The following is a 24,183-nucleotide window of genomic DNA, read 5'->3' as shown; positions in this document are numbered from 1 at the left end:
TACCTGACATTAAAACAAAACCTGAAATTATTTTCTATTATTTTGCTTTCCTGCATTTTAAAAATGACTTCTGGTAGCTAAAAACAGGAGGCTATAGTGGACACATGCTCGGCAAAATGGGAGAGTTGAAGAGTAGAAAATAATGTCAGGTTTTGTTTATTACTTAAATTATACCGATTATACAAACTGGTACACTATACTTAATAACTTAATATGTATTTTATTTATCAGAACAAGGTACACAGAAATTATTTAGTGACAAAAAGACATATTCAAAGGCATTCCATTTTCACATTTTTCACTTTTTCACCCATATGCCAGTAAGAGAGGAGAAAAAAATAAATAAACAAACAAACAAATAAATAAAGGGAGCTCTCATAGAGGAAGGAGTACATTCTTCTCTATATAAACTATAAAAAAAGGTCCCATGTTTTGTAAAATGTTCTGACACCTAGAAAAAAATAAATAAGCCATCGTTGGTTTTAGTGAATTCTTTATTTAAATGGCAAGTGTAAATTTTTAAAAAATTGAAAAGCAAAATTGTCTCAGTTTAGATTATGACCAGAACATATGGGTTAGATCTGCTATAGATGAATTTTATCTATTTATTCTGTCAACAGGTTTATCCCAGGTGTTTATTTTAGTATCCACCATACTTTAATTTATACTGTAAAAGTGAGAATGTTTATACAAATGTATTTATGTACACTTATGTTTTGTCTAGCACTATTGTCTGAGCTGCTGTTGTATATTTGTTATTGCTATAATAACGTTATTGCTGCTTTGCATAATTTGTATTTCCTGGTGGGGGCACGGTGGCTTAGTGGTTAGCACGTTCGCCTCACAACTCCAGGCTGGGGGGGGTTCGATTCCCGCCTCCGCCTTGTGTGTGTGTGGAGTTTGCATGTTCTCCCCGTGCCTCGGAGGTTTCCTCCTGGCATCTCTGGGAAATTGTCCGTAGTGTGTGTGTGTGTGCCCCCTGCGATGGGTTGGCACTCCGTCCAGGGTGTATCCTGCCTTGATGCCCCATGACGCCTGAGATAGGCACAGGCTCCCCGTGACCAGAGAAGTTCGGATAAGCGGTAGAGAATGAATGAATGTATCTCCTGGTAAAACGTCAGGACATGTATTTTTTTAATTCTCTGATTACTAACTAAACACACTGACATATAAAGCGCTGTAGTGCTTATGTGCGCCCACTGATGGCACAATAACGGGTTTATTCTATAAGGTGCTGAAGATCAGCCAATCAGAAGTTGAGGGAGGCGGCGAACGACGCCTGTTGCTCTGAAAGGTGACGTATACTTCCTGGAGCATGCGCAGGCTCGTGGCGAGAAGATGGTGATCATCAAGGAGTAGTGAGTTGAAGTGTTATAGTTCTAACTAGTTGGCCACATTTGGGCGTGTATGCGGTTCCTTTCATTCAATCTGGTGTACATGATGTGTAACATGTGCTTGTCATTTATACCTATATATATATATACACACTCTGGTTTGTTTTTGTTGTCGCTTGTTTGAGAGGGTTGAGTCAGGTTGTAAAGGTGGATACCGGCTTGTTTAAGGCCTAGCTTAGCTGAATTAGCATCTTAGCCCTGGATAGCATGCTAATACTGTCAGCGAGGAAGGAAGCTGGAGAGAGAGAGAGCTCACTTTAGCTTAGCTGCATAGCATCTTAGCCCTTGCTAGCATGCTAATGCTGTCAGCGAGGAAGGAAGCTGGGGAGAGAGAGAGTGAGAGCTCACTTTAGCTTAGCTGCATTGCGTGCTAATACTGTAAGTGAGGAAGGAAGCTGGGGAGAAAGAGCTCACTTTAGCTTAGGTGCATTAGCATCGTAGCTCTGGCTAGCATGCTAATACTGTCAGTGAGGAAGGAAGCAGGAGAGAGAGAGAGCTCTCTTTAGCTTAGCTGCTAGCTCGGTGTCGGCTAAAAGATTAACTAGTTTGCGCCTCCGGATGTAAGATTAGAAATCATAGAAATCTAAATAGAATTTGCGGCAAATGATGAGATTAACAGAAAATACGGATTTATAACGGGTTATTTTTCAGTCGAGCTGTCAGTATGCAATAAAGCCTCGAAACCGAAACTAGCGGTTTAACGGCTTCTAAACAGGATAAATTCCATTCAACTCCTCATGGGAAAAAACTATATCGTGAGTTATTGGTGTTTTCACGTATTCTGAGAAAGTAGTTATTTCCTAGCAGTTTGTTTAGTTTACTAAGGATATGTGACACAAACATCGCCCCTAGCATTTCCCTGTAGATTTACATGGTGCTCTCTTAAGCTAATCATTTCCCCCTCAGTCCCTCGGCTACATTTCGCCTTTCCACCTTCCAAGCCACCAAACATCACCGTAAACTCAACACCAACTGAAGTTCATTTCTGAAAGTGTTTAATACTCTTAGTTTCACAGGAAAAATCTCCCTGAAACGACATGAGGAAGAAACTTTAAGAGGAACCAGACTCAAAAAGTGAACACATCCTCTTTCTAAGTTTCTATGGATTGTGGATTATTTATTTATTTATTTAACAGGTTATTCAGTACTGGGTGTGTTCAGTACTGTCAGTATGTCTTTCCTCGATTGATTTTAATAAACACAAGTGTCATGTCTGAGGGTTTGTTCCAGTTCAGCTCATATTCTGGTTGCAGAAAGTTTGCTTGTTTTGGGCATAAAAACAATCAGTCCTCCTCTGCTGTAGTTGTGATTTTCACTTTTTATTGAAAGATTCTGTTTCGATCTGTACGATCGATTTATTTAATTTGTTTTAAACAACTTTTCTCCTACACCTCTTTTGTGTTGGATCTGTGTGTCACTCTGGAGTTTCCTGGAACTTCGCAGTTTGCATGCTGTGGTTTTGAGCTTGTAAAGTGTTGACGTGGCCTGTGGGCCGGATTTTGATTATTCAGAAAATAAATAATCAGAATTGAGCTTTGTGAACAGACAGCCACACGTTTGACTGGGCTCAGGGTTCTGTGCATGTGTGTGAGGGAGGCTTTCTTCAGTCGTTGCACAGGATAGTTTTAGGATTCATGAAGCAGTTTATTATTTTTTTTATATATTATTTTTTTTAATCCATGTCATGTGACGCACTTAAGACCAGTTTATTAATTTCCATTAATATACCATAGGTTCCATAATCGGGTACACACACAGACACACACAGTAACTCATTAAAGTCTGTTAAAGAGAAAAACACTAAAATGTGCAGGACGTGCTTTTTCAGGGCCATTGTTATTAACCTGTGTTTACTCTCTTCCTGTTTAATATGATCCTACCATACTAAATGACTTGAAAATGTTTGGACTGATGCTGTCATTAAGGCTGTCTTTCTCGTTCCTCTCCCTCTTTTTGCACAGCCGTGTGGTCTTGCCATGCTCGGTAGAAGAGGTGAGTGTTCCCCTTTTTATCTTATCTCGAATTTGACATTTTCTTATCCATCAGTCATGTCAAAAGTGACTGATAATAATGATGTAACAGCTTAAAACCAACAAAGGATTAGATTACATTTTCTTTCTATCTATCTATCTATCCTTTTTTTTTTTAATTTATTAACTATTAAGTGCACTTGGAATGTAAAAAAAATCCATATCTATTTATAAAACACTGTTCCTAACCTTGCAAAATCAGATTTTTTTGTGGTTGGTTTAAAAAAAGAAAAGAACAAAAAAATCGCTTGAAAATCACCAAAATAACACTTCATCAGCTCACAGAGACAGTGCAAGTGTTTACCACAGGTTCCGTTGAACACATAAATTGGGTTGGTGTGGCAGAGAAAAGCTGATATTAGACGCCCTGTGGCCACATGTCGGCCCTGCGTCTACATGCTCCGAGTGGAACGCTCGAGGGCTGAGCTTAATGGATTACAGATTTCATAGCGTAAACATTCAACTGCAATTGTATTTCCCTACTGTTTACTGTTGTGCTAATTTGCTAACAGTTGCCATGACCGAAGTAGCACTTTGTACGAGTCTTTGTGTAAGTTGAGACCGGTTCAAAAGAGCCTGGTTTATAATGTAATTTGGCCAATATGCTTTGTACGACATCTAAATGAGTCTGTTGTTTATCTCAAAGCAGCTGTCCAGTTCTCCGGCTTCTCTACGTTTAGTATCGACAAGGATACTATTGTATCTCTAAATAACAGAATGTAAGAAGCAGGCTTCCTGTACCATATCCTGTACGCTATCACACTGTCAAACACAGACTCATACAAAAGTATAGACCAGTTGTATGTACAGTTATGTTTTTTTTTTCTTTGCAACTCTTTTTCCTTTGGTCTCACATGTGGATTTTATGTGAAAAGCACCACTTACAGTTCTATGCTTACTTGAGAATTGGACTGATTTTTACAATGTGCCATGCAGGTTTAATAGATCTGTTTGAATTGCTGCCTGATTGTTGCACGTTCTTGTAGCCTCGTCTTTATTCGAATGCCAGTCTGTTTGTTTGTTTCCTTTGACCACAGATTTCCTTGATGGTTTGATGGTTGAATGACCTGAGGGTTGCAAATAATAGGAGAATTCCATGTTAATAATCTTGTCGTCATGTTTCTTTATCTTTACCCAACCACACAGTACCAAGTGGGCCAACTTTTCTCTGTGGCTGAGGCCAGCAAAAACGAGACCGGTGGCGGAGAGGGCATCGAAGTGCTGAAAAATGAACCGTACGAAAAAGAGGGAGAAAAAGGACAATACACGCACAAGATCTACCACTTAAAGAGGTTGGAGAGGAGAACTGTTTGATATATTGTTAAGTTTTTTTTTAGGTTTAATCAGCAATCATCACTTGCGTTACCTTTAAATCGTTTTATACTACAGCACTGTTGACTTCTCGTGTGTGTCAGTAGTTCTGGATGCAAGACAAATTACAATTTTATGTAATGTGCAGCTAATTCCTATTGGCTTGTATCATCACCACATATTCTGGGCCTGAAATAAACCGATTCAAATTCAGTTAGAAAGCAGAAAACATGTAATGCAGAAAATACCATTAGTTTTGTTCATCAGTAAAAAACTACCTTATCTTGTTACATTACAGCTTGTTGCTGCATGAAATATTCAAAGGCATTTTTACAAAAAAAATTGGATTACTAGAACTTAAATATGATGCAAGTCTTTCGCAATACACACGTGACATCTTCATCCTGCAGAACAATGACATAGAATAGGGAACAAAAAGAGGAGCTCTTGTAATGGTGAGTTATTATAATCTGTCTCTTCTTTCTTTCTTTTTGTACAGTAAAGTGCCTGGTTTTGTGAAGATGATCGCACCAGAGGGGGCTCTAGTATTCCATGAAAAAGCCTGGAACGCCTATCCATACTGCCGCACTAGTACGTTTTACTCTCAGTCTAGTCACACACTCCTCATCATATTTGTGTAAACTCTGATCACTTTGTCTATACTAATATCTTGTACAGATTTTGACATGAGCCCCTGCACTGAAATAGTCTGTTATGTTAAGTTTCTGTGGGTCTGAATAACAGTAATGTTCTACTGTCTGGTTTGAATTATGAAATACTATCCAGCTAATAACCCATTTATTTTTATTTCTTTTTTCGGCACGTTTTCTGCTCACTTCATCGCTCGCTTCAGTTGTGACGGTGAGTAGTGTTCAATTTTACAGTCTGGCCTCATGTACATTTTTTTTTTTAATACCTCATGTACTGAGAATGAGTCACTTGCAGTTAGTGTTCAGTTTCATTTTAAAGCCGTTACTTGGACCATGCAACAAATTCTGTTAGGCTTCTACGCTAGAACACGTAAGTCGACAGTTCAGAGACTCGGAGATAGCATACACATTTTTCTATGCCTTGCTGCTCTGTTCTGAAACAAGCAATACAGCTCAGGATTTAACATGACCCTTATTTTTGCAGAATGAATACATGAAAGATGATTTTATGATCAAAATTGAGACCTGGCACAAACCTGATTTGGGCTTCGCAGAAAATGTAAGTGATGACCGAGCCTTCATGACATACTACTGTATTATTCCTTGTACTCACTCTGAGCACTTTAACCTATTGGAACCAATTTAGTGAAAGTGATGTGACATACGGCTAAGTACGGTGACCCATACTCAGAATTCGTTCTCTGCATTTGATCCATCCAAAGTGCGCGCACACACACACAGCGGTGAACACACACACACCGTGAACACACACCCGGAGCAGTGGGCAGCCATTTATGCTGCGGCATTCGGGGAGCAGTTGGGGGGTTCGGTGCCTTGCTCAAGGGCACCTCAGTCGTGGTCGGCCGGAGACTCGAACCCACAACATTAGGATTACGAGTCAGACTCTCTAACCATTAGGCCATGACTTGCCCCACATTTAGATAAACATTATTACCTGTCTGTATCTGTGTTTTTATATTATTTAATTTTTTTCGTTTGCTTGCTTTTTAACTAGGTGCATGCATTAGACCCAGAGACGTGGAAGACGGTCGAGGTGGTGAACATCGACATCTCAGATAAATCACAAGTGGAGCATGGAGTGAGTCCATGAATATCCAATAATGATCACTTTATTGTTATTCTCTTTGTTAAATGTGGCTCACTCGGTTTCACCTAAACCAATACAACACAATGTAACAGGATTAATCGTACAGCAGACATGAACAAACCCAGAAGCTTTTTTATTAAGCCCTTTCTGTAAGGTTAACCTTTAAGGCATATTAGACCAGTAGCAGGGATCTGACTGTCATTGAGAAATTGAGCCTGTTCCAAAGAAAGGCTAAAGAAAAATCTTGGCAAAAACTCCAGCTTTGATTTCTCTTCTCACTAAGTGTTGTCGTTCAGCCAAGGCATGTTTGGGTCTAATGATCGCTTCTTTACTTTGCACTGGGGCTAACTCAGCGAGCAAGTAGAGGAAGTATGCACATCATGCACTAAATCCTTTCTGTAAATATACAGCTACAAACTTTAAATATCTGCCTCAGAAATTTGTACATAAACTCAAACAGATATGCTGGAGATACAAGATGAATTTAAATATATTAGCCCTGGGAAAACTGAGAACATGGAACAGGGCTGACTAGAGCTCGGAGGGTTGCCGTATCTTCTTGCTTTGTATCTTTAATGACTTAAGTGGATCAGTTTTAGGGCAGGGTTAATCCTAGTTGCCATCTGTGCAAGGTATTCAGTGTACAGTTCTTGGAGACTTAAAGCTATTGTGTGAGCGTGTGGATTCGTCTGACTGAGTGGGAGTAGAAACAATAGATGAGAGCAAAATGCATCTCTCCAGTCTGTAATCTGAGAAAATTCTGCTTTAACTGCATCTCTATTACTTATTGTTCTATTATTGTGTAATAAAAGAAATGCTGTTATTGCTGTGATCTATGAGAAAATAATGTAGTATTGTGCTTGCAGGACTATAAGCCAGACGAAGACCCTGCACTCTTCCACTCGGAGAAGACAGGACGAGGTCCACTAGGCCCAAACTGGAAGGTGTGACGGCTGCTTTTGTGTTTTTCAATCACTTCCAGCGTGTTTGTTTATATTAAAGATGATGCACAAAAACCGGCCACTTTCATAAAAACGCCTGTACACCCGCTCATTCACGAAATGATTCAGTGTGACGGCAGCGATGTCGGGTTTACAGTCATGCAAATACACATGAAAAGCTTCATCAGAATGAGGAACAAACGTGATCACAGTGACGCCGATATGGTTATTGGTGTCGGTTGGTTAGGTCGAGCATTTCAGAAACTGCTCTCCTGGGATGTTCACGTGCTGCAGTCTCTAGACATTGTGCAGACAATCGAATACTAAGCTGTAGTTCTATGGCTGGAAATGACTACGGTATACTCAAATAACAAAGGAGACCCCAGGGGATCGGCAGTTTCTGCAATACTCAAAACAGCCTGTCTGGATTGAGTTATTGATCACATTTATCCCCCATTCTGGTGTCTGATGTGAACATTAACCGAACTTGTTGCTCTGCTGCTTCATGATTGGCTGACAGGATAATCGAATGAAAAACGGGTGTGTAGAAGTTCCTATTAAAGTGGCCGTTGAGTGCATGTCTCGGTATGACGGTATGACACAATGCCATGCTACTTATAGGTTTTTTTTCTGTGCACATCAACAGGACAAAGTTTTCTTGCATCTAAATTAGTTTACTTTTTAAATCTGATACATGTTGTTCATCGTTCAACTCTTTTTAACAGTCAGAGCTCAGTGCAAAGACGGATGCTCCACGAATGTGTGCGTACAAACTCGTCACGGTGAAGTTCAAGTGGTGGGGCCTTCAAAGCAAAATAGAGCACTTCATCCACAAAGTAAACACGAGCTTTCACTCTCTACTTTTCAGCTTTATTCTCAGTCCTTGAGAATGTTAAACACACTGTAGTTGTATCTCGATGATGGCGATTTAATAGCCTTTTCTTTTTCCGATCCTCTCTCTGCAGCAAGAGAAAAGGATCTTTACCAATTTCCACCGGCAGCTCTTCTGCTGGATCGACAGGTGGGTGGAGCTCACCATGGAGGACATCCGGCGGATGGAAGCCGAGACTCAGAAGGAGCTAGAAGAGGTCAGGCTTTTGGGCACGACACAATAATCCCCTTTATAAAGGATTGAAACTGGTTATATGATTTAATTATTTTTGGGGTTGTTGCTCCCAGAGACTAATTACTTACATTTGGTTTCTACCTCAAAAAAATCTGCTAATAAATTCAAGGTGACTACTTCTTCTCATCTGCTGGTCCTGATGGTACATGAAGTGTGTGGTTAAGGTGGCTAGATAACTCTTTATTGCTGTAAATGTAAAGGCATTGCTCTCCAGGAGCAGCATAAACCCCATGTAGTTTCTGCTTTGTGTAATCTCAATACCTGCTAATCATTTCAGTTTTGAGATGCAAACTCAATTATGACTAAAATATTGGGCTTTTTAAATCAAATTCATAATTTATTCATCTGTGCACTCTCAAATTTGGTATATGGTGCTGTGCGTTTAATCATTAACACCTCCATGTTTTCCTTAAGAGGAATGAAAAAAAGCACACTTTCTTTAAAAGACTTGCAGATCTGCTCGGTATTGTTTTCTTCTTCTGGTTGCCACTGGCCACTCTATAATATTCTCTATTTTCAGTGTATGTTTTTGTTGAATGTAACCCAGCACAAAGAAGGCTGGTAATTGGCCCGGTTTCTTCCTGTCAGCCTGTTAGAAATGTGATCCAGCCGTGCGGCCCCTCCAAAGCCTGACGCACTCTGTGATCATTTTCAGCACACAGCCAAGGAAAACCACAGACTTTCCACTCCTTGGGAAATATTGATCAATACTCTCTCTTCCAAGGGTCCAAGGCGTAGTCTGGTATTACTTGAACTCTTAGGAGTAGTTTGCCAAAATTAATAGGTAATATTGATTCTCAGATGGTCAACTTTCAGTCTCATTAGCCCCATTCTGTTATTATTTAAGTTTTAAAAAATGGAGGTTTTTTCCTCCTGTGAACGTGGCAAATATGATGGAGCTGGAGCCGAGGTACTAAGCCCTAACGCTGAACAATTTGTTTCTCTGCTACTATACCTCTGCCAAGTTTAAACTGTGCTGATTTTGCCTAATATTTAATCTGATAGTTTAGTTTGGCTTTGTCTCCCAGACCCAAGACCTTCCAAGTGCTGCTTTTCCAAAGCCTATTTGAGGACTCATTGTTAATGATGATGCTGATGTACTCCCCTTTATGTAACCCTTTCCTCTTTACCCCCACAGGAGTGTTAAAGCAAAGTGACTATACTGTGTGCGCTGATAAGCTTCTGTTTTGTATATAGATGCGTCATAAAGGCAAAGTAAGAGGCACGACAGCTGCTGAAGATTAGGGATTGGCATCTGATAGGCATACAGGTGGAGTGAGATCCGTAAGTTCGCCAGGACTTGTGGTATCTGGGCTTTTTCTCATCGCTTGCACTTACTCACTACTTAATGATTTCACGTTTCCAAACACTGTCTCCATTTAGGTTTACCATCAGTAGGAATTAGGAACACATCAAATCACCCACTCACAAGAAGGGTGTCATGAAAAGCCTCTGTCATGTTTTAAGATTAGTCAATCCAATGATTAGTCCCTGGATGATGCTTAAGGCAGCCAGCCGTGGTGGAGTGTTTGCCAAGGCCAAGAGAACCTGCACCACCCAACATGAAAAATCAGAAACAGAGGACTGAGCTCATCTACTGAGCTTAGCTTCAAAACAAAGAACAGAAAAACCCGGATCAGGGATCCTTAAGAGAGAACACACGTTTATGCAGATCACAGTTTTCACTAGCGAAACACAACTGATCTAGCACATCAAGATCTCAGAAGCTGGGAAAACTTTGGAAAGCTTTATTAGAGCAGGAAAGATTTGGAAACAGTACTAACATTGACAAGCATTGAGAGAGAAGTTTAGTTGTGAACCAGAATGGAGGCAGTCAGTCCTGTAACATTCTCAGGCTACTTGTACATGGTGCCAAAGCATGTAAACTAACGATCTTTACTACTTCCTAACCTCTTTTCTTTTTTTTTATCATCTCTTGTTCATTGTGGAGAGATTACAGATCATTTTCTGTCTACAGATTAACACAAACCTCTTATAAAGGAGTTCGGGCACATTACACTGGCTTCATATTTGATCTGTCTTTCTTCCCCGTGTTCAGCTGTTCACTGCGTCCTTTGCAGCTTTCTTTGCACCAGTGCTTACGAGGTCCGTCTTGTAGTTTACTAACAGTTCATTACTAACCTATTTTTTTTTTTATTATTATGAATTTAAAGTGACATGCTGCCTGTGTGAAATCTCACGTTTATCTTCTGTGGTCTGTTTGAATGTACTGTGTACATTTCTTTCTCTTTGAGTGAGCTTGTTGTAAATTGCATAGTGTTCGTGTTACATCCACTTGGGCTTGCAAGTGAGAAGATCCGTTCACTGTTGGCTCCTTAACTCGTACAAGTGCTTGCATGGCTAATGGAATCCATAGAGTGTGTCTCAAACTTTACACCAGTGCCATATTACATTGGTGGCCCTTCACTTTTAGTCATTCTGCCCTTTTCTCTTTCTCCCCCTTCCTTTGTCTCTTTTAGCTTCGTAAAACCGGTCAGGTACGAGGCACCAGTGCTGCTCATGAACAATGAGACAAAAATGAAAGAATCCTACTGAAATTTGCTGATGAAGGAATGACGACACGACGCACAAGCAGAGACGTGTTCGAGTCCTCCACTACAGTGACGGGAACATCCTAAAGGATCAGTAGTACTGTAGCCACCTCAACATCTTACTCAGCACACCAATCAGCCTCACACCGACACAGAGACTCACACCTATATCTACTTGCCTATAATTACTTGATTGGAGAACAGTAGAGCTTGTGCTTTAGAATTAAAAAATGAACCTTTAGTGATATTCCTTTAAACTCCGTGGCAGAAATTGGACCAATTTTAACTGTCTGATATGGCAACGTCCCAATGATAACTGTAGGTCTTGAGGATTCTTTTTTTCCCCTCCCCCCTTTTTTCTTCTTCTTTTTTCTTCCCTCTTGCTGTGCTGTCTCACCATTTAACCCCCACCCCCCATCAATGTTTCCCCTCTCAGAACAAGCACTTGTCAGTGGGATTGTGGTGTTTCTATGTTTATTTTTTTTATTAGTAGTAATAATCCTAATATTTTAGCCAGTTATTTAGTGGATTATAATAGCTTTGTCTTTCTTATATTCTTGTTTATTCTAGAAAATATTATGCTGTTGCATGAAGGGAGTAATCTGCAGCTAGAAAAGCAAGCGCACGCTCTCACGCGCACACAACTTGCCATCAATCATTCTGTCACATAGGGTGAAGCACACACCGACCACAGAACCTCATTGGTTAGTGGCTTTGCATGAGCTTTGCTATTCCATGACAGAGCAGGTGTTTTTTGTTTTGTTTTGTGCTCTTTTTTTTTTTTTTTTCCGCCCTTTCCCCCTTTTGACTGAAGGTCTTCCTGACCTCAGAGGGGCCTCCGTCCTCAGCACGTCCTCAGAGTGTGCATTTATCAGAGTGTTGATTCATTCATGATTCAGGCAACCAGTGGAAATACTGCTGCTTTTCTAGAGCTCTTAGCACTGGTGACATGCTGCTAGATCTTGAATGTCCATGTATTTCTTGGTGCTGGTTGAAATGCTAATTCTCCAAAAGTCAAAATTTTCAGAGCATCAAAAAATGACTTCTAAGCTTCAAAGTACAAATTACTGTGAAGCTTTGATGCTACAAATTTTAGATGCTACCTGAAACAGGCCTTCTGGGTGAACCTTCTTATGCCCGCTGTCTCAGTCTGGCGTCTTTATTCCCATTAGCCAGCGTAGCAAAAATAAATGGTTAGCTTTCTTGCACTGGTCACACACGAGACTAAACCTGCTAAACAGGGCTTTTTTCACTTTTCTCTACAATGTGCTTTAAATAGTATGTGTACAGTTTTCTATAATAGAGACTTTAAGAGGTGATATTACATTACATTATTCCATTATGCTCACTGGGAGTGAGAGACACATCTGTACAAGATTTTTAACTGTAGATATCCACTTTTATATTTAGTTGTGTGTGTATGTGTGATGGACCACAGAGTTTCCTGAACAGATTAAGATTGGATTTTAAAAGCCTGATGCTTTGTAACCCTTCTCACTCCCTCCTCTATTGGTATATAACAAGACATTTATTGATGGACCCTGTGCATTCAAAGTGAATCTTTTTGACACAATAAATGGATTTGAGCATTGCGTATATTTTCTGTAAGAATAAGTTGACTTGCTCAGACCCATCACACATTTTTTTTCCGGTTCGGTCACTAGGTGAATGCCAGCCTTGGTGCCATCAAGTGTTTTAGCCTGAATGCAAAATATATATATATATAATTTTTTTTTTCTTTTCTTTTCTTTTTTCTTTTTAACCCTTTTTCTTCATGACCGATGGATGCACTGTATGTGTATTAGTTAGTTTTCATGTAAAATTTTACTGAACTATTCGTCATAGGGTCAGTGAGTTTATCAGTTCCCTTGTACACTTTTATACACTGAATTTTAGAAAGATCAAGCTGTATAAACACAGACCTGCTATATCATGTCATCAGGGGAAATGTCAAGAAATGTACAATGCAAAAAAATGTCTTATTTTTTTGTTTGTTTGTTTCAATTGAAATAAAACCGTCTGGATAATTTAAGCCGAATGGAACTCGATATATAATAAATTCCTCAAGTCTCTTCGCTGTTTACTCGCGCGTTTGTGTCCTTTTTTGTGCGTCCACTAGATGGCGCTGTGTGGCTTTAGCAGATACACACGTCCTCATGCACGTTGAGTTTCCTAACAGTTTTAAAAAGGAACTTTTAACAAATATAAGGCCGGGGGGGGGGTGACAATAATAAATGCAGCCTTTTAAGAAGAAGATTTTTTAATAACGGACTTATATAAGGTTGCTAACATTTAGATATAATAATTTCGGGGGAAATGATGTATGTGATGTTAATGTATATTAAACATTTCAGCTACAAACAGTTTCCCATTCTTTATTTAATTCAAAGGTTTGCATAAAGTTTGGCAACACGCTATGTCACGTATACGTGTGTATAATCTTGTGTGTGTGAGTGTGTATAAACTCACCAAAGTCAGATTATACACTGGCTGTTCTTTACATCCATGTGGGCGTGGTTTATGATAAGCCCCGCCCCATGCGCACGGACGCCACGTCCGTATTGGTGATCATGCAGCGCTGGGATAGATGAGGGAATGTCAAACTTGTTGCCGACTGTAGAGATAAACACATAAAGAAACCCGGGACAACATAAAGATGAACGCTACGTCCTTCAGGAGCCTCAACGTTTATTAAACACGGGTAAAAGGGGTCTCGTGCGTTCAGCTCGCCGCCGCTCCGTTACATTTTACACACATGCGCGCACACGCACAGTGACAAAAACCCGCCCGTATTCCGGACCTTCTGCTTGCAGGGCGAGAGGCGCGCGCGCGCACGGTTCTGCTGTTCTTCCGACTCCACGATGAGACAAGTTTATCTTCGTGCAGCCGTAAAATCCACAAAGATGGCGGAATAAAAAAACAAGATCGTCCACATTTCGCGACGTATTCGCTTGGATTCGGCGGCGCATGATGATGGGTCGTGTGCTGCTTCGCGCTGCGCCGGTTTCGCTCCCGCTGCCTGCAGCCTGACTGACGGCGAAGTCCACGTTAGTGAAGCGCTCATGAACATGTGCGTTTTCCAGCCTTTTATTTTTAAGCCCGTGTGTTTTCTCTCCTCGTCAACAAAAGGACCAAAGTTTTTCTCTCTACGTCGATTTTACGGTGACTGCCCTCTGTTTTGGGGCTCCGGAGGTACTTACAACTAATATAACACCTTTATTTATACCATAATAATAATATCTAATTGTTATAAGTGTATGTTAACATTTGGACAGAAATATTTGAAAGCACTTGTCTATCCCAGTCATTTCTTTGACAGATCTTTTGACTTATTATTTTTTCTTTTCTTTTTACCTGTTAACAGCATGGACCTGAGTGGAAAAGAAGAAATTAATAAAAAAAAAAAAAAAAAGTGAACATTTCGGAATAACAGAAAATGGGATTAGTGATCATTTTGGATTATTTCCATTGATTTTTTTTTTTTTTTTGATTTTTTTTATTTTTTATTTTTTTTTCTTCATTATTTGTGTGGTGATTGTGGGCTTTATGAACAGTAGTTGCACAAGCCTTGTGCACAGTAACAATGAACACTAACTATAACAGTTCTGGATTTGACATGAAAGCACCATCAGTGGGTGTAGAGCCAGTATTGGGCCCTTTGAACGAACCCTCCATGCAGGGTCTCGGCTTCACGTCGGGTAGAGAGCAGTACGGATTCCAGCCTCACAGCCATGGAGATATGCTCAATATCGGACTACAGCAGCAGCATCAGCTCCATATGCCGCTGCCTTTCAACAACCAACAGCTTAATCCTGACCAGCCTTCACACCCCTACCAGGATGGGGTCACCTCCTGCCTGCATGGGGACAGACACATTGGCTTCAGTGGCAGCAACACAGGCCACCAGCACATGTTTGAGACAGAATTCAATCATTTTACAGAAGCCCAGACCCGAGAATGTCTCTCACAGCAGCAGCGGCTAGCCAGCATGCCTGATTATCAGCTCCACAGCCATCCTAATGGAAATCACGCCGTTCCAGCCCCATGTTTGCCCCTAGACCAATCGCCCAATCGGGCCGCGTCCTTCCACGGCCTCCCATCCTCCTCTCCTGAAAGCAACAGACTGGAGCACTATAGACTTTTCCCACAGGGAAGGGTAGGGGGGTCTCAATACTGTTACCCATGCGATCCTATCTCTGGACATTTTGATATGGCCGGATTTTCTACTCCTGACTCCACTGAACCCAAATTGTCCTATTGTGAAGCAGGGAACCAGATGGTTGGAGGTAATTTTCCCACCTTCAATCAAAGCGGCTCACGAGCGCCTATGATTGGCAGTTCTAAAGTCGATCAGCAGCTACCTCAGCAAAACACTTATTCAGAGAGGTTTGGGAACAGGGGAAAATTGGAACCAGGGGTCACTCCTAGACATCACCTTATGGCGCAACAAAGAACAGGGCCCATGGCTAGGCAGAACCCTGGCTCCCCTGTCCTTCCCCGGTTGTACCACACCCCAGAGTTTGTTCCAAATAGTCCAGACATGCAAAACAACAATGTAGTGCTCCATGGTCAGCACGGCCAACTGGATCATCCCATACACAGATTAAACAACCACAACATGCATCCATTTGGGGAGCCCATGTTTAATCCCCAATTTGGACCCCAACCACCCCATCAACAGCATCTAAACTCTTTCCCCTATTTAAATATGGCCAAGAGGCCACGGTTTGATGCCCCAAATGGCTCTGCTGGGGAGAGCTGTCGCCCCCTGAGAAGTGGCTTACATAATCGCCCAGGCCTTGAGAACCACCTCTCCCCCTCCTCCTTCCCAACTCCCATGGGGGAATTCACAACTCACGTGACGGATGGTTTTCAATCAGGCCCCCCACCGCTGAGCTGTGGCTCACATCAACAGCAGCCTCTGGCTCGCCAGCAAAACGCAGCCATGATGATCAAACAAATGGCATCCAGAAACCAGCAGCAGAGAATGAGACAAGCAGACCTGCAGCCTATAAGTCAGCACGGGGATGTTACACAGAACGGCATGGTTCACAGAGGACCGATTGGTGGCATGTCTCATTTGAATTTTGACAAGAAGCATAATTTTCATGGAAACTTTGATACTCAGAACCACCACCTACCTCATGAAAACTCTTGGTTTCCTGAACCACATCAGCAGTGTAGGGAAACTAACATTCATGGAATGGAGCAGTCACAAAATGGACACGATATTTTTAGATCAGGGGTCACGAGTGTAGAGATGCAGTCTTTAAATTCGCCAGGGCCCCAAAATCAGTTTGAAAACAGCATGAACAATCCTTTGCAGGTACAGACATCTGAAGATGGAACAATGCAGCCAAACGCACCCATGAACAGGAGACAGGGTGAATTTGGAGGAGCTGCTATAAGACGTCAGCACAGTTTCCCTCCTGGGGGCCCAAATCAACAGGGAACCCCTCAAAGCAATCCTCCCAGTTTCAACTCCTCACCAGGGAACTATCCCTCCCATCCTGAGTACATCTCCAGCCAGCACCTGTCAGTCAATAAGCTTGGGGCCCTCTCTTTGGGGAATTTAAACAAAGCAAGTACAAAAGACAGTGTGTTTGGCCAAAGCTGTCTGGCGGCTCTCTCCACTGCCTGCCAGAATATGATTGCCAGTCTGGGGGCCCCAAACCTCAATGTGACTTTTAATAAGAAGAGCCAAAATGAGGCCAAACGCAAACCAGGTCAGGTGGAGAAGGACATAAATAGCAGTGGCGGTGTTGGGGCTTGTGGCCCAGGAGCAGAGTATTTCCAGAGCAGTGCTTCTCAGAATAGTCAGACGCCTTGCTCTGGGAATAACAACAATGCAGCAGCGGGTCAAAGTGCTCTGGGCCAGATGGCAAAAAGGGAAGCTGCCACCCTCTCCCCAGACAACACTGTGGATTCTGGGAATGAAGGCAAAGGAGCAATAGGCAACGGCCGCGGGAGAGGGAAGAGAAGACGGGACAGTGGGCATATAAGTCCAGGAAATTTTTCCCCGTCATGTAGTAGCAACCCTGTGGTTAGTCCAGGTCAGCAAGCATCTTCTTTGGGCATGGGTGCTGAAGGCCGAGGCAGGACACCTGAAAGCGTCCTTGTCTCACCTTCGTTTGGAAAACCTGACCTTACAACCTCGGTGGATAGTGGAATTCAAAGCATGGGCAAGTCTGATGGTGTTTCACCCTGTATGGATTATCTAGACGATGCAAGCCCTAACTACAGCAACGAGGATGTTAGGAGCAACAGAACTGGCATGAAGTGCAGTTCAGACAATAGGAGTGGCTATCCTGACACGCCTTGCATGGAACAGGTGAGGACACCACTGGACAGTTCGGCCCAGGACGAAGTGCACCCTCTAGAGATCCTCCAGGCTCAAATTCAGCTGCAGAGGCAGCAGTTTAGCATCTCGGAGGACCAGCCACTTGCAGGAAAGACTGGCAAAAAGCCAGACTGCCAGTCTGGACTTAACGGAGACTGTGCCATGGCAAGCTGCAGCCCAGAGCCTGGCAAGGGCACTGTGAATACCATTGACCTTGACTCTCTCATGACAGAGCAACGTGCCACCTGGTATGGCCCTAGCAACAAGGCTCTGATAGAGGACTCTAGGAATGGCAAGTGCATGGGATTCTGGGACAGAGCAAGAGGCCAGAGTGACAACAAAGAAGGTAAACACAATCGACTCACAGTGAGAGCATGATGAATTGGTGGTTTTATGGACTGTTGAATTTACTGTGATGACTTAATGGCTGGATAATGAACAACTTTAGGTAGCTTAACCTCTAGGGGTTTACAGCTAATCTTTCTCAGAAATGGGCTTTAATTAGCACACTTTGCTACACTCTGTCTGGTGGTGACAGACACAGCATGTAAAGACGAAAATGTGGTCCATTTTTGCTGGAAGGCAGCAACGTGTGGGCAATGTGCAATTTGTGGTGAAGGAAAGGTGCAGGCCACATTTGAAATAAAATCCATGGCCAGTAAAACATTACAGGCTATTTCCATGCTCATAAATTTTTAAGTGTATACAAATGATAATGCTTAAACACACACACAAAGGAAAAAAAAAACCATTATGGATCAAACTCGGTAACGTTTAAATATGGCTCTGCAAGCTACTGTTCAGAAAACTATACCATTGTTTTATCTCCTAAGAAATTCTCTACATTGCATAATGTTATTGTTATTATTATTATTATTATTATTATTATTATTATAGAAGTATTATTTTATTATGGTCAACTTTTTAAGAACAATGTAATTTTCTGCTTTAGCTGAAAAGCAGAACTGAATTAGCTGCACAAAATATTGATAAAATATTAATTTCTACTCCATTAACTGTGCTCACTAGAATACTGAAATGAATTGATTGATTTTAATGAATGCTTTGAGGTACAGCTACACTTAGATTAAAAAAAATCGAATATGGTGTTTTTAAAAAAAAAAACACACAAAAAAACAGGAAGGCTCAGACCGGAGAGCTCATTTCAGTGATTCAGTAGCATGTGGTGTTTTATTATTATTATTATTATTATTATTATTATTATTATTATTTCTTTTTTTAATCCTATTAAATTTAAATCTGACACGAGTGAGATTCAGTGCATTACATATTTCCATAAAATCATGCCATAATCATTTTTTGTTTTGTTTTGTTTTTGTTTGTTTATTTTTTCTTTGTTTGTTTTTTCTAAAGGGTTCGGAAAGCTAGTTCAGTTTTAGCAGCGGAGAATATTTTGTATGCTTTTAATTTTTATTTGGCATGTTCCCCCTTTTCTTTTTTTTTCTTTTTTTTTTTTTCGTTCTCCTGTGATGCATTATAGCAGCTCCTAAAACAACACTTGTCTGATTTACAGTGGCTCTGGTTATGTGTCGTGTATCATGTGACTATCACATCAGTGTAGCGTTACTACTATCAACGGCGACTATGAAAATTTAATGTGGAGAAGAATTAGGTAGTGATTAGTGAATTTTGTCAGACGAACCTTTACGTCGTAAGACACTTGTCAGGAAGATGTCTTTTTGTGTTGTGTTTTTTAGGTTATTCTCATATAATGAATACTCTATAAACATGTATAATGTGTAGGGATCATTTACAAGGTGCTGTAATAATTCAGGAAATTCTCCTCAGACTTTACTAGTACACGAAAAACCATCAAATGAATGATCTAAGAACATGGCTATGATTTTTGTATGTGTGTGGGTGTATATATATATATCTTATTAGTACATATTATTGACTTGAATCTGCTTATTTGCAATATTAATGCTTTTATAGTAGTTATAGCAGTTAGTATAAATTAAGCCAGTGATTATGTAGAATTCTACAGTGGCGTGTGTGTGTGTGTGTGTGTGTGTGTGTGTGTGTGTGTGTGTGTGTGTGTGTGTGTGTGTGTGTGTGTATACGTACTCTAAGCATGCTTTTAAAATTCACTGGCTAAGCAGCAGAGATTGTCAGGTGTGATATTTAAAACAGTCACATTTTGAAATACCAACAGAACTGCGGCTCTGAGAATAAACACAGCCGTAGAAAAAGCAAAATCTCACTGACTGGAAATATTAGATCAGGATAAATAATACACGCGTAAATAAGAAATAATCCGTATTTTTGCTTTTGTGTCTTTATGCGATTGTGAATTTAAAATAATAGTAATAATGCGTAGGTTAAGGTTCTTTAATTAACAGCATTTACAGCAAAAATGATCAGAGCGTGAACTTCCTTATTATGACACTGTACTTAATGTTAATTATGAAATGATATTCATTAAGATTTAGGAATTATTAAGAGTTGCTATTGAATACGATCTACATTTTAAATAAATCATAAACAGCAGGTTTTCTCCATTCAGGAATAAAAATAAATATACAGCATAAATTAAATTACTAAATGGATGATAAATTCTTTGATTTAACCATAAATAATGTATTTTTTAAGCGATTATTTCATATTCAGTGTGAATATTGTCGTTTTTTTTTCAGTCATGGATAAATATTCGGGGGCTTGTGTTTGTGTGTGTGTGTGTGTGTGTGTGTTTTTCTTCAGGTGTTCGTTATTTAGTTAGTGTCATATTCATAACACTGTTTCTGTTAAAGTCTAAAATCTGAAAATGTGTCATCACACACAAATGCGCACACACACACACACGTTTGAAAATATGCTTGTTTGACGCATCAAACCTTTGACGAGTGAAGATTATCAGTACACGCTAATGAACGGAGAACTAATTAAAACTCGTGCTGCTTATGATTCTGTCTGCCATGACATCTGGATCCACATCATTCAAGCTAAAATTCAGAGTAACACTTTCTTCAGGCAAGAACTCTGTGATGGTCCAACACCATGCACACGCGCCTTTAGCTAGAACGGTGTTTCGTGGACTTAAGCGTGATTTACCAGAGCATACCTTTTATGGGAGTGTTTGTCTATCAGAATGAATTAAGGTGCTTGACGCTCCCTGCCAGAGCTCCTCCGCTACATGGTCCTTTTTTCCATTAAGAACATAAGGAAAAATGAAGATCTTGTCTTGGCATTTTCCCCTAGGGTTTTGCCAAAAGGGAGGTCTATACTCGTGCAAATGCATCAAGGACTCTAGCGTTTTGCTTTGATTTATACACGTTTCCTCCCTGCAACACCCTTCGTCTTATAGGACCCTTTCTGGAGGATGTAACTAAGCTCAAAACACTTTTCTGACCAATTCTCCGTAGGCTTGCTCTAGCACGTAGCAGCGTTATTGAGCTTCGTTGATCTTTTTCATACTTTTCCATTTCAACTCCCAATGAAGTGATCATATGTTTCTGAGATCAGCAAAGTTGCCTACGAGCTGTATATGGAGCAGAAGGGTGTTGCTGTTGCTGGTCCATATGCGGAGGTTTAGTGCCTGTAGCGTGCTGGCCAAAGAGAGCGTGTTTGAGAGCCAGATGGAGCAGTTAACCATCCAGACAGCAGCAAGCCATCCATGCTGGGCCCCTCAGCTGGCCTGAGTTCCCAATCCTCCTTCTCCCCCACTTTTTCTCCCTCCCTTCTCCAGCCCCTGAGCTCATGAAGGCAGGCCCTGTATGGCCCCAGGCCTCAGATGTGAGACTCCCTCAGTGCATTTCAGGCCTCTGAAACACTGTGAAAAGTCCTTTCATATCCCTCAGCTTCACTTCCCACTCACCCTGTCGAATATTTTAAGGCAATTTCATTCAAATTTGTCAATAGAAATTCGAACCATATAACAGTATATAAAAACTGGTCCAAAAGGGACTCGTTAATGTAAAAGTGAGCAGGAGTGCCAAGCGCTTTCTGTGCTCTTGTGTGGGGAGACGCCCACAAGACTCCTGCAGTTCAGCTGGCAGGTGTTTAGAGCTTTGGATAAAACTAGCCAACAACGACAGGTAGACACTCCAAGAATTTGCAGTGGAGTTAATATTCGAATCCTAGCATGTTTCAGATTTAACCCTATGACATGATCCTAACTGATCTCTTTCTCTCTCTCTCTGTATCTGTGTCTTTCTCAAGGGCATGGGTAGAATCACTTGTTGGATATCCCTCTGTGGCTCCTCCCCGAGTAGGCAAAAAGGTATCGATTGCAGATCGACTGGACGAAAGCCATTTTAAAGCATCTCTTGAAATTGAAAAAGAAAAGAAATGGATGAGAACAGACTTGTGACTAAATTGTCCTGCCCGTTCTCTCTGCAGGTGCTGTTCAAGATTGGTGTAGGAGTGGAGGAAAACCTGACGGAGCCCAGTTCCTGTCTCTTCACTGCACAGGAAGGTTGAGGGATGAAGGACCCAACTAAAGCTCTCCTGGAGCACCCAATATTCAAATTCAAACATCCAAGAGCAGCTCCAGCAAACACTCGGAGGCGGGGGTCCTTCCTGCCTGCCTCTACCTGACAGATCACTGTGGTGGTTAGTCTTTGGTCCTTTATTATTTTTTTTCCACTGATAATTGGATAATGTCTTCATCAGGAACAGTGAGGCCACCGCCATCTCACAGTGTGTGTTCAATGCTGCTAGAAGGCCACACACTCTGAGTCTCTACTGGAAGATCCGACATAAAAACTGAAGACTGTGACTTAGGAAAGACAAGCACATCAGATTGGAATTTTGGACAGCGTGGCCGAATTGCTTTTAACAATTTTTTTTTTTAATCCTTTTCGCCATTTGTCCTCTTTTCTAATTTTGTTTTGATTACCTCATTTTTAAAATAAAAAACTGTCAAGCAAGCATTAGAATATTTTGAGGTGGTGGTTTTTTTTCTGTTTTTTGTTTTAAATCTAGAGACTTTGACGAAAAGATAAAAAATATTTCTCCTCGTCGAGCGTACAGCAGGACTTCTCTCTCGGTTTCTGGCGGTTTCATGTCATCCAAACTCTTGCTGGAACACTGTTTCTTTCCTCTATTTATTTGATCCATTAGATCATTTTTTGATCACAAGCGATGAACATTTTAAATATATATTCACCACATTTTATCCATCACAGATGGAAACTTGGCTGTGATATCATGTCTGGTTTTGTCTCTACTTCTGCTGTTTTAGTGTTACAACAGAAACTATTCACAGGAGAAGAACCACTTTCAGTATTGTGTTTTTTTTAAAAAAAAAAACAACAAAAACAAAAAAAAAACGCCTGGCAGTTCACTTTGGTCCTCAGTCCTGGGTTTTTCTGACTGTGGTGGGTCAACCTTTTGACTTTGAAAGGCCAGTGGGGGTTCCCTTCTTTCCCTCCTGCTTTTGGAAATCTGATATGTAGGCTGAGCTCATCCCTTTGTGGCAGCCTGGCCAGTGTCGGAATGCCATTGTTTCAAGCCGATACTCTTCTCTATTTGGGTTTTCCCCTTCACTCGGCCTTCATTGACATACTGAGCTTCTCCCTGCTTTTAAACTAACTGGTGCTGAATATGTTTGGCCAGACTTGGCAGCCTATTCAAGCGGGGACAATAGCCACTGACAAAAGACTTTTCCTTTTAAGAAAATGGGTGTCCTTCTGGTGATTCAAAAGATCTTTAACCAGTTTATTGGTGTTTGACACCTCAGTGTTTTCCATGCTCTACCTCTTTCTGTGCTTATGGATTTAAGATTTTTTTAGTTTTTTTTTTTTTTTTTTTTGGTTTTGTTTTGAATTTGCTTTTTAGTCATTAAACATTGTCTATTTCTTTTGCTTCTTTTTCTTCTTCCCTTCCTTTCCTTTTTTTTTTTGTATTTTTTTTTAAAGGCCCTTAACTTTCATGTGGATTTTCACAGTGTGAAACCTTTTGAATGGACTTATACACATGCGGAAGTGGCTTTTTAAATTAAAAGCGGTTGGCATTGAAAGCCAAGAGCTTTTACTGCAATATTTACAAAGCTAAAATGGTTTTCTTGTAGAATGTATAGGACATGTAAATAAACTGTATAGCAACTGTATAATATGGATTAATTGAGAAATATGTTGTAAATCATTGTTTTCTGCACCTGACACTCATCAATATAAAACGAACTGAGTGCATTAATTATTTGTCCTTTGTCATTTATCTTTCAACGAACCGCTCATTTAAAAAAATAATAATAATAATCCAATGTTGTTGTTTCTTTAAGGGTCTATGAAGGTTGAGATACAGCCTGAGAAATAGTGGGTTCATGTTTACCCTGAACTAATCTTAAACAGTGGGAAAATAGTTTTGGAAAGCAACTGTGAAGGAGCGAGTGAGAGAGAGAGAGAGAGAGAGAGAGAGAGAGAGAGAGAGAGGTTATGTAGTGAAGTCAATGGGTACTTTCAGTGATGCCTGTGAACTGTAGCCAGGCTTTGATGCGACTATGTAGCGTGTCTCATTCATATGCTTTACATTAGATTGCAAGCTTCAGCCACGAGATATTGAAAAAACAAGCAACACAGCTACATGTGTATGTATGTATGTATGTATGTATGTATGTATATATATGTGTGTGTATGTGTGTGTGTGTGTGTGTGTGTGTGTGTGTATATTTTTGACCGTCTCGTATCATCAGTGTGACAGGCTTTTAAAGATGACGGTGCAAACCCAAGTCGAAAACGTCTGCCACAACCGTCATTGCTAGATGATGCAAG

The 24,183-nt window shown here is 40.8% G+C and overlaps 2 protein-coding genes across 3 annotated transcripts; both read left to right on the top strand.

Moving 5' to 3' along the window:
- The first annotated feature begins 1,231 nt into the window (after nucleotides 1-1,231).
- On the top strand, nucleotides 1,232-13,195 carry pitpnb (phosphatidylinositol transfer protein, beta). Of its 2 annotated transcripts, XM_027139551.2 has the most exons (12): nucleotides 1,233-1,358; nucleotides 3,356-3,386; nucleotides 4,571-4,716; nucleotides 5,235-5,326; nucleotides 5,589-5,596; nucleotides 5,870-5,944; nucleotides 6,401-6,484; nucleotides 7,360-7,437; nucleotides 8,160-8,270; nucleotides 8,400-8,522; nucleotides 9,758-9,844; nucleotides 11,041-13,195. In XM_027139551.2, the coding sequence occupies exons 1-11, from the start codon at nucleotides 1,339-1,341 to the stop codon at nucleotides 9,803-9,805; spliced, it is 816 nt and encodes a 271-aa protein (XP_026995352.1). In that variant the 5' UTR covers nucleotides 1,233-1,338; the 3' UTR covers nucleotides 9,806-9,844; nucleotides 11,041-13,195. The 2 variants fall into 2 exon arrangements, with proteins under 2 accessions (XP_026995351.1, XP_026995352.1); XM_027139550.2 differs by lacking the exon at nucleotides 9,758-9,844 and having other exon boundaries at nucleotides 1,232-1,358.
- Nucleotides 13,196-13,668: 473 nt separating this feature from the next.
- mn1a (meningioma 1a) lies at nucleotides 13,669-23,608 on the top strand. The gene is made up of 4 exons (XM_027139549.2): nucleotides 13,669-14,304; nucleotides 14,477-17,798; nucleotides 21,632-21,692; nucleotides 21,812-23,608. The coding sequence occupies exons 2-3, from the start codon at nucleotides 14,696-14,698 to the stop codon at nucleotides 21,640-21,642; spliced, it is 3,114 nt and encodes a 1,037-aa protein (XP_026995350.2). The 5' UTR covers nucleotides 13,669-14,304; nucleotides 14,477-14,695; the 3' UTR covers nucleotides 21,643-21,692; nucleotides 21,812-23,608.
- The last annotated feature ends 575 nt before the right edge of the window (nucleotides 23,609-24,183 follow it).

Source organism: Tachysurus fulvidraco, chromosome 20, assembly GCF_022655615.1.
Source record: "Tachysurus fulvidraco isolate hzauxx_2018 chromosome 20, HZAU_PFXX_2.0, whole genome shotgun sequence".
Taxonomy (NCBI): Eukaryota; Metazoa; Chordata; class Actinopteri; order Siluriformes; family Bagridae; genus Tachysurus; species Tachysurus fulvidraco.
Note: the sequence above shows the minus strand (reverse complement) of the source record. Positions and strands in the feature narration are given on the sequence as shown.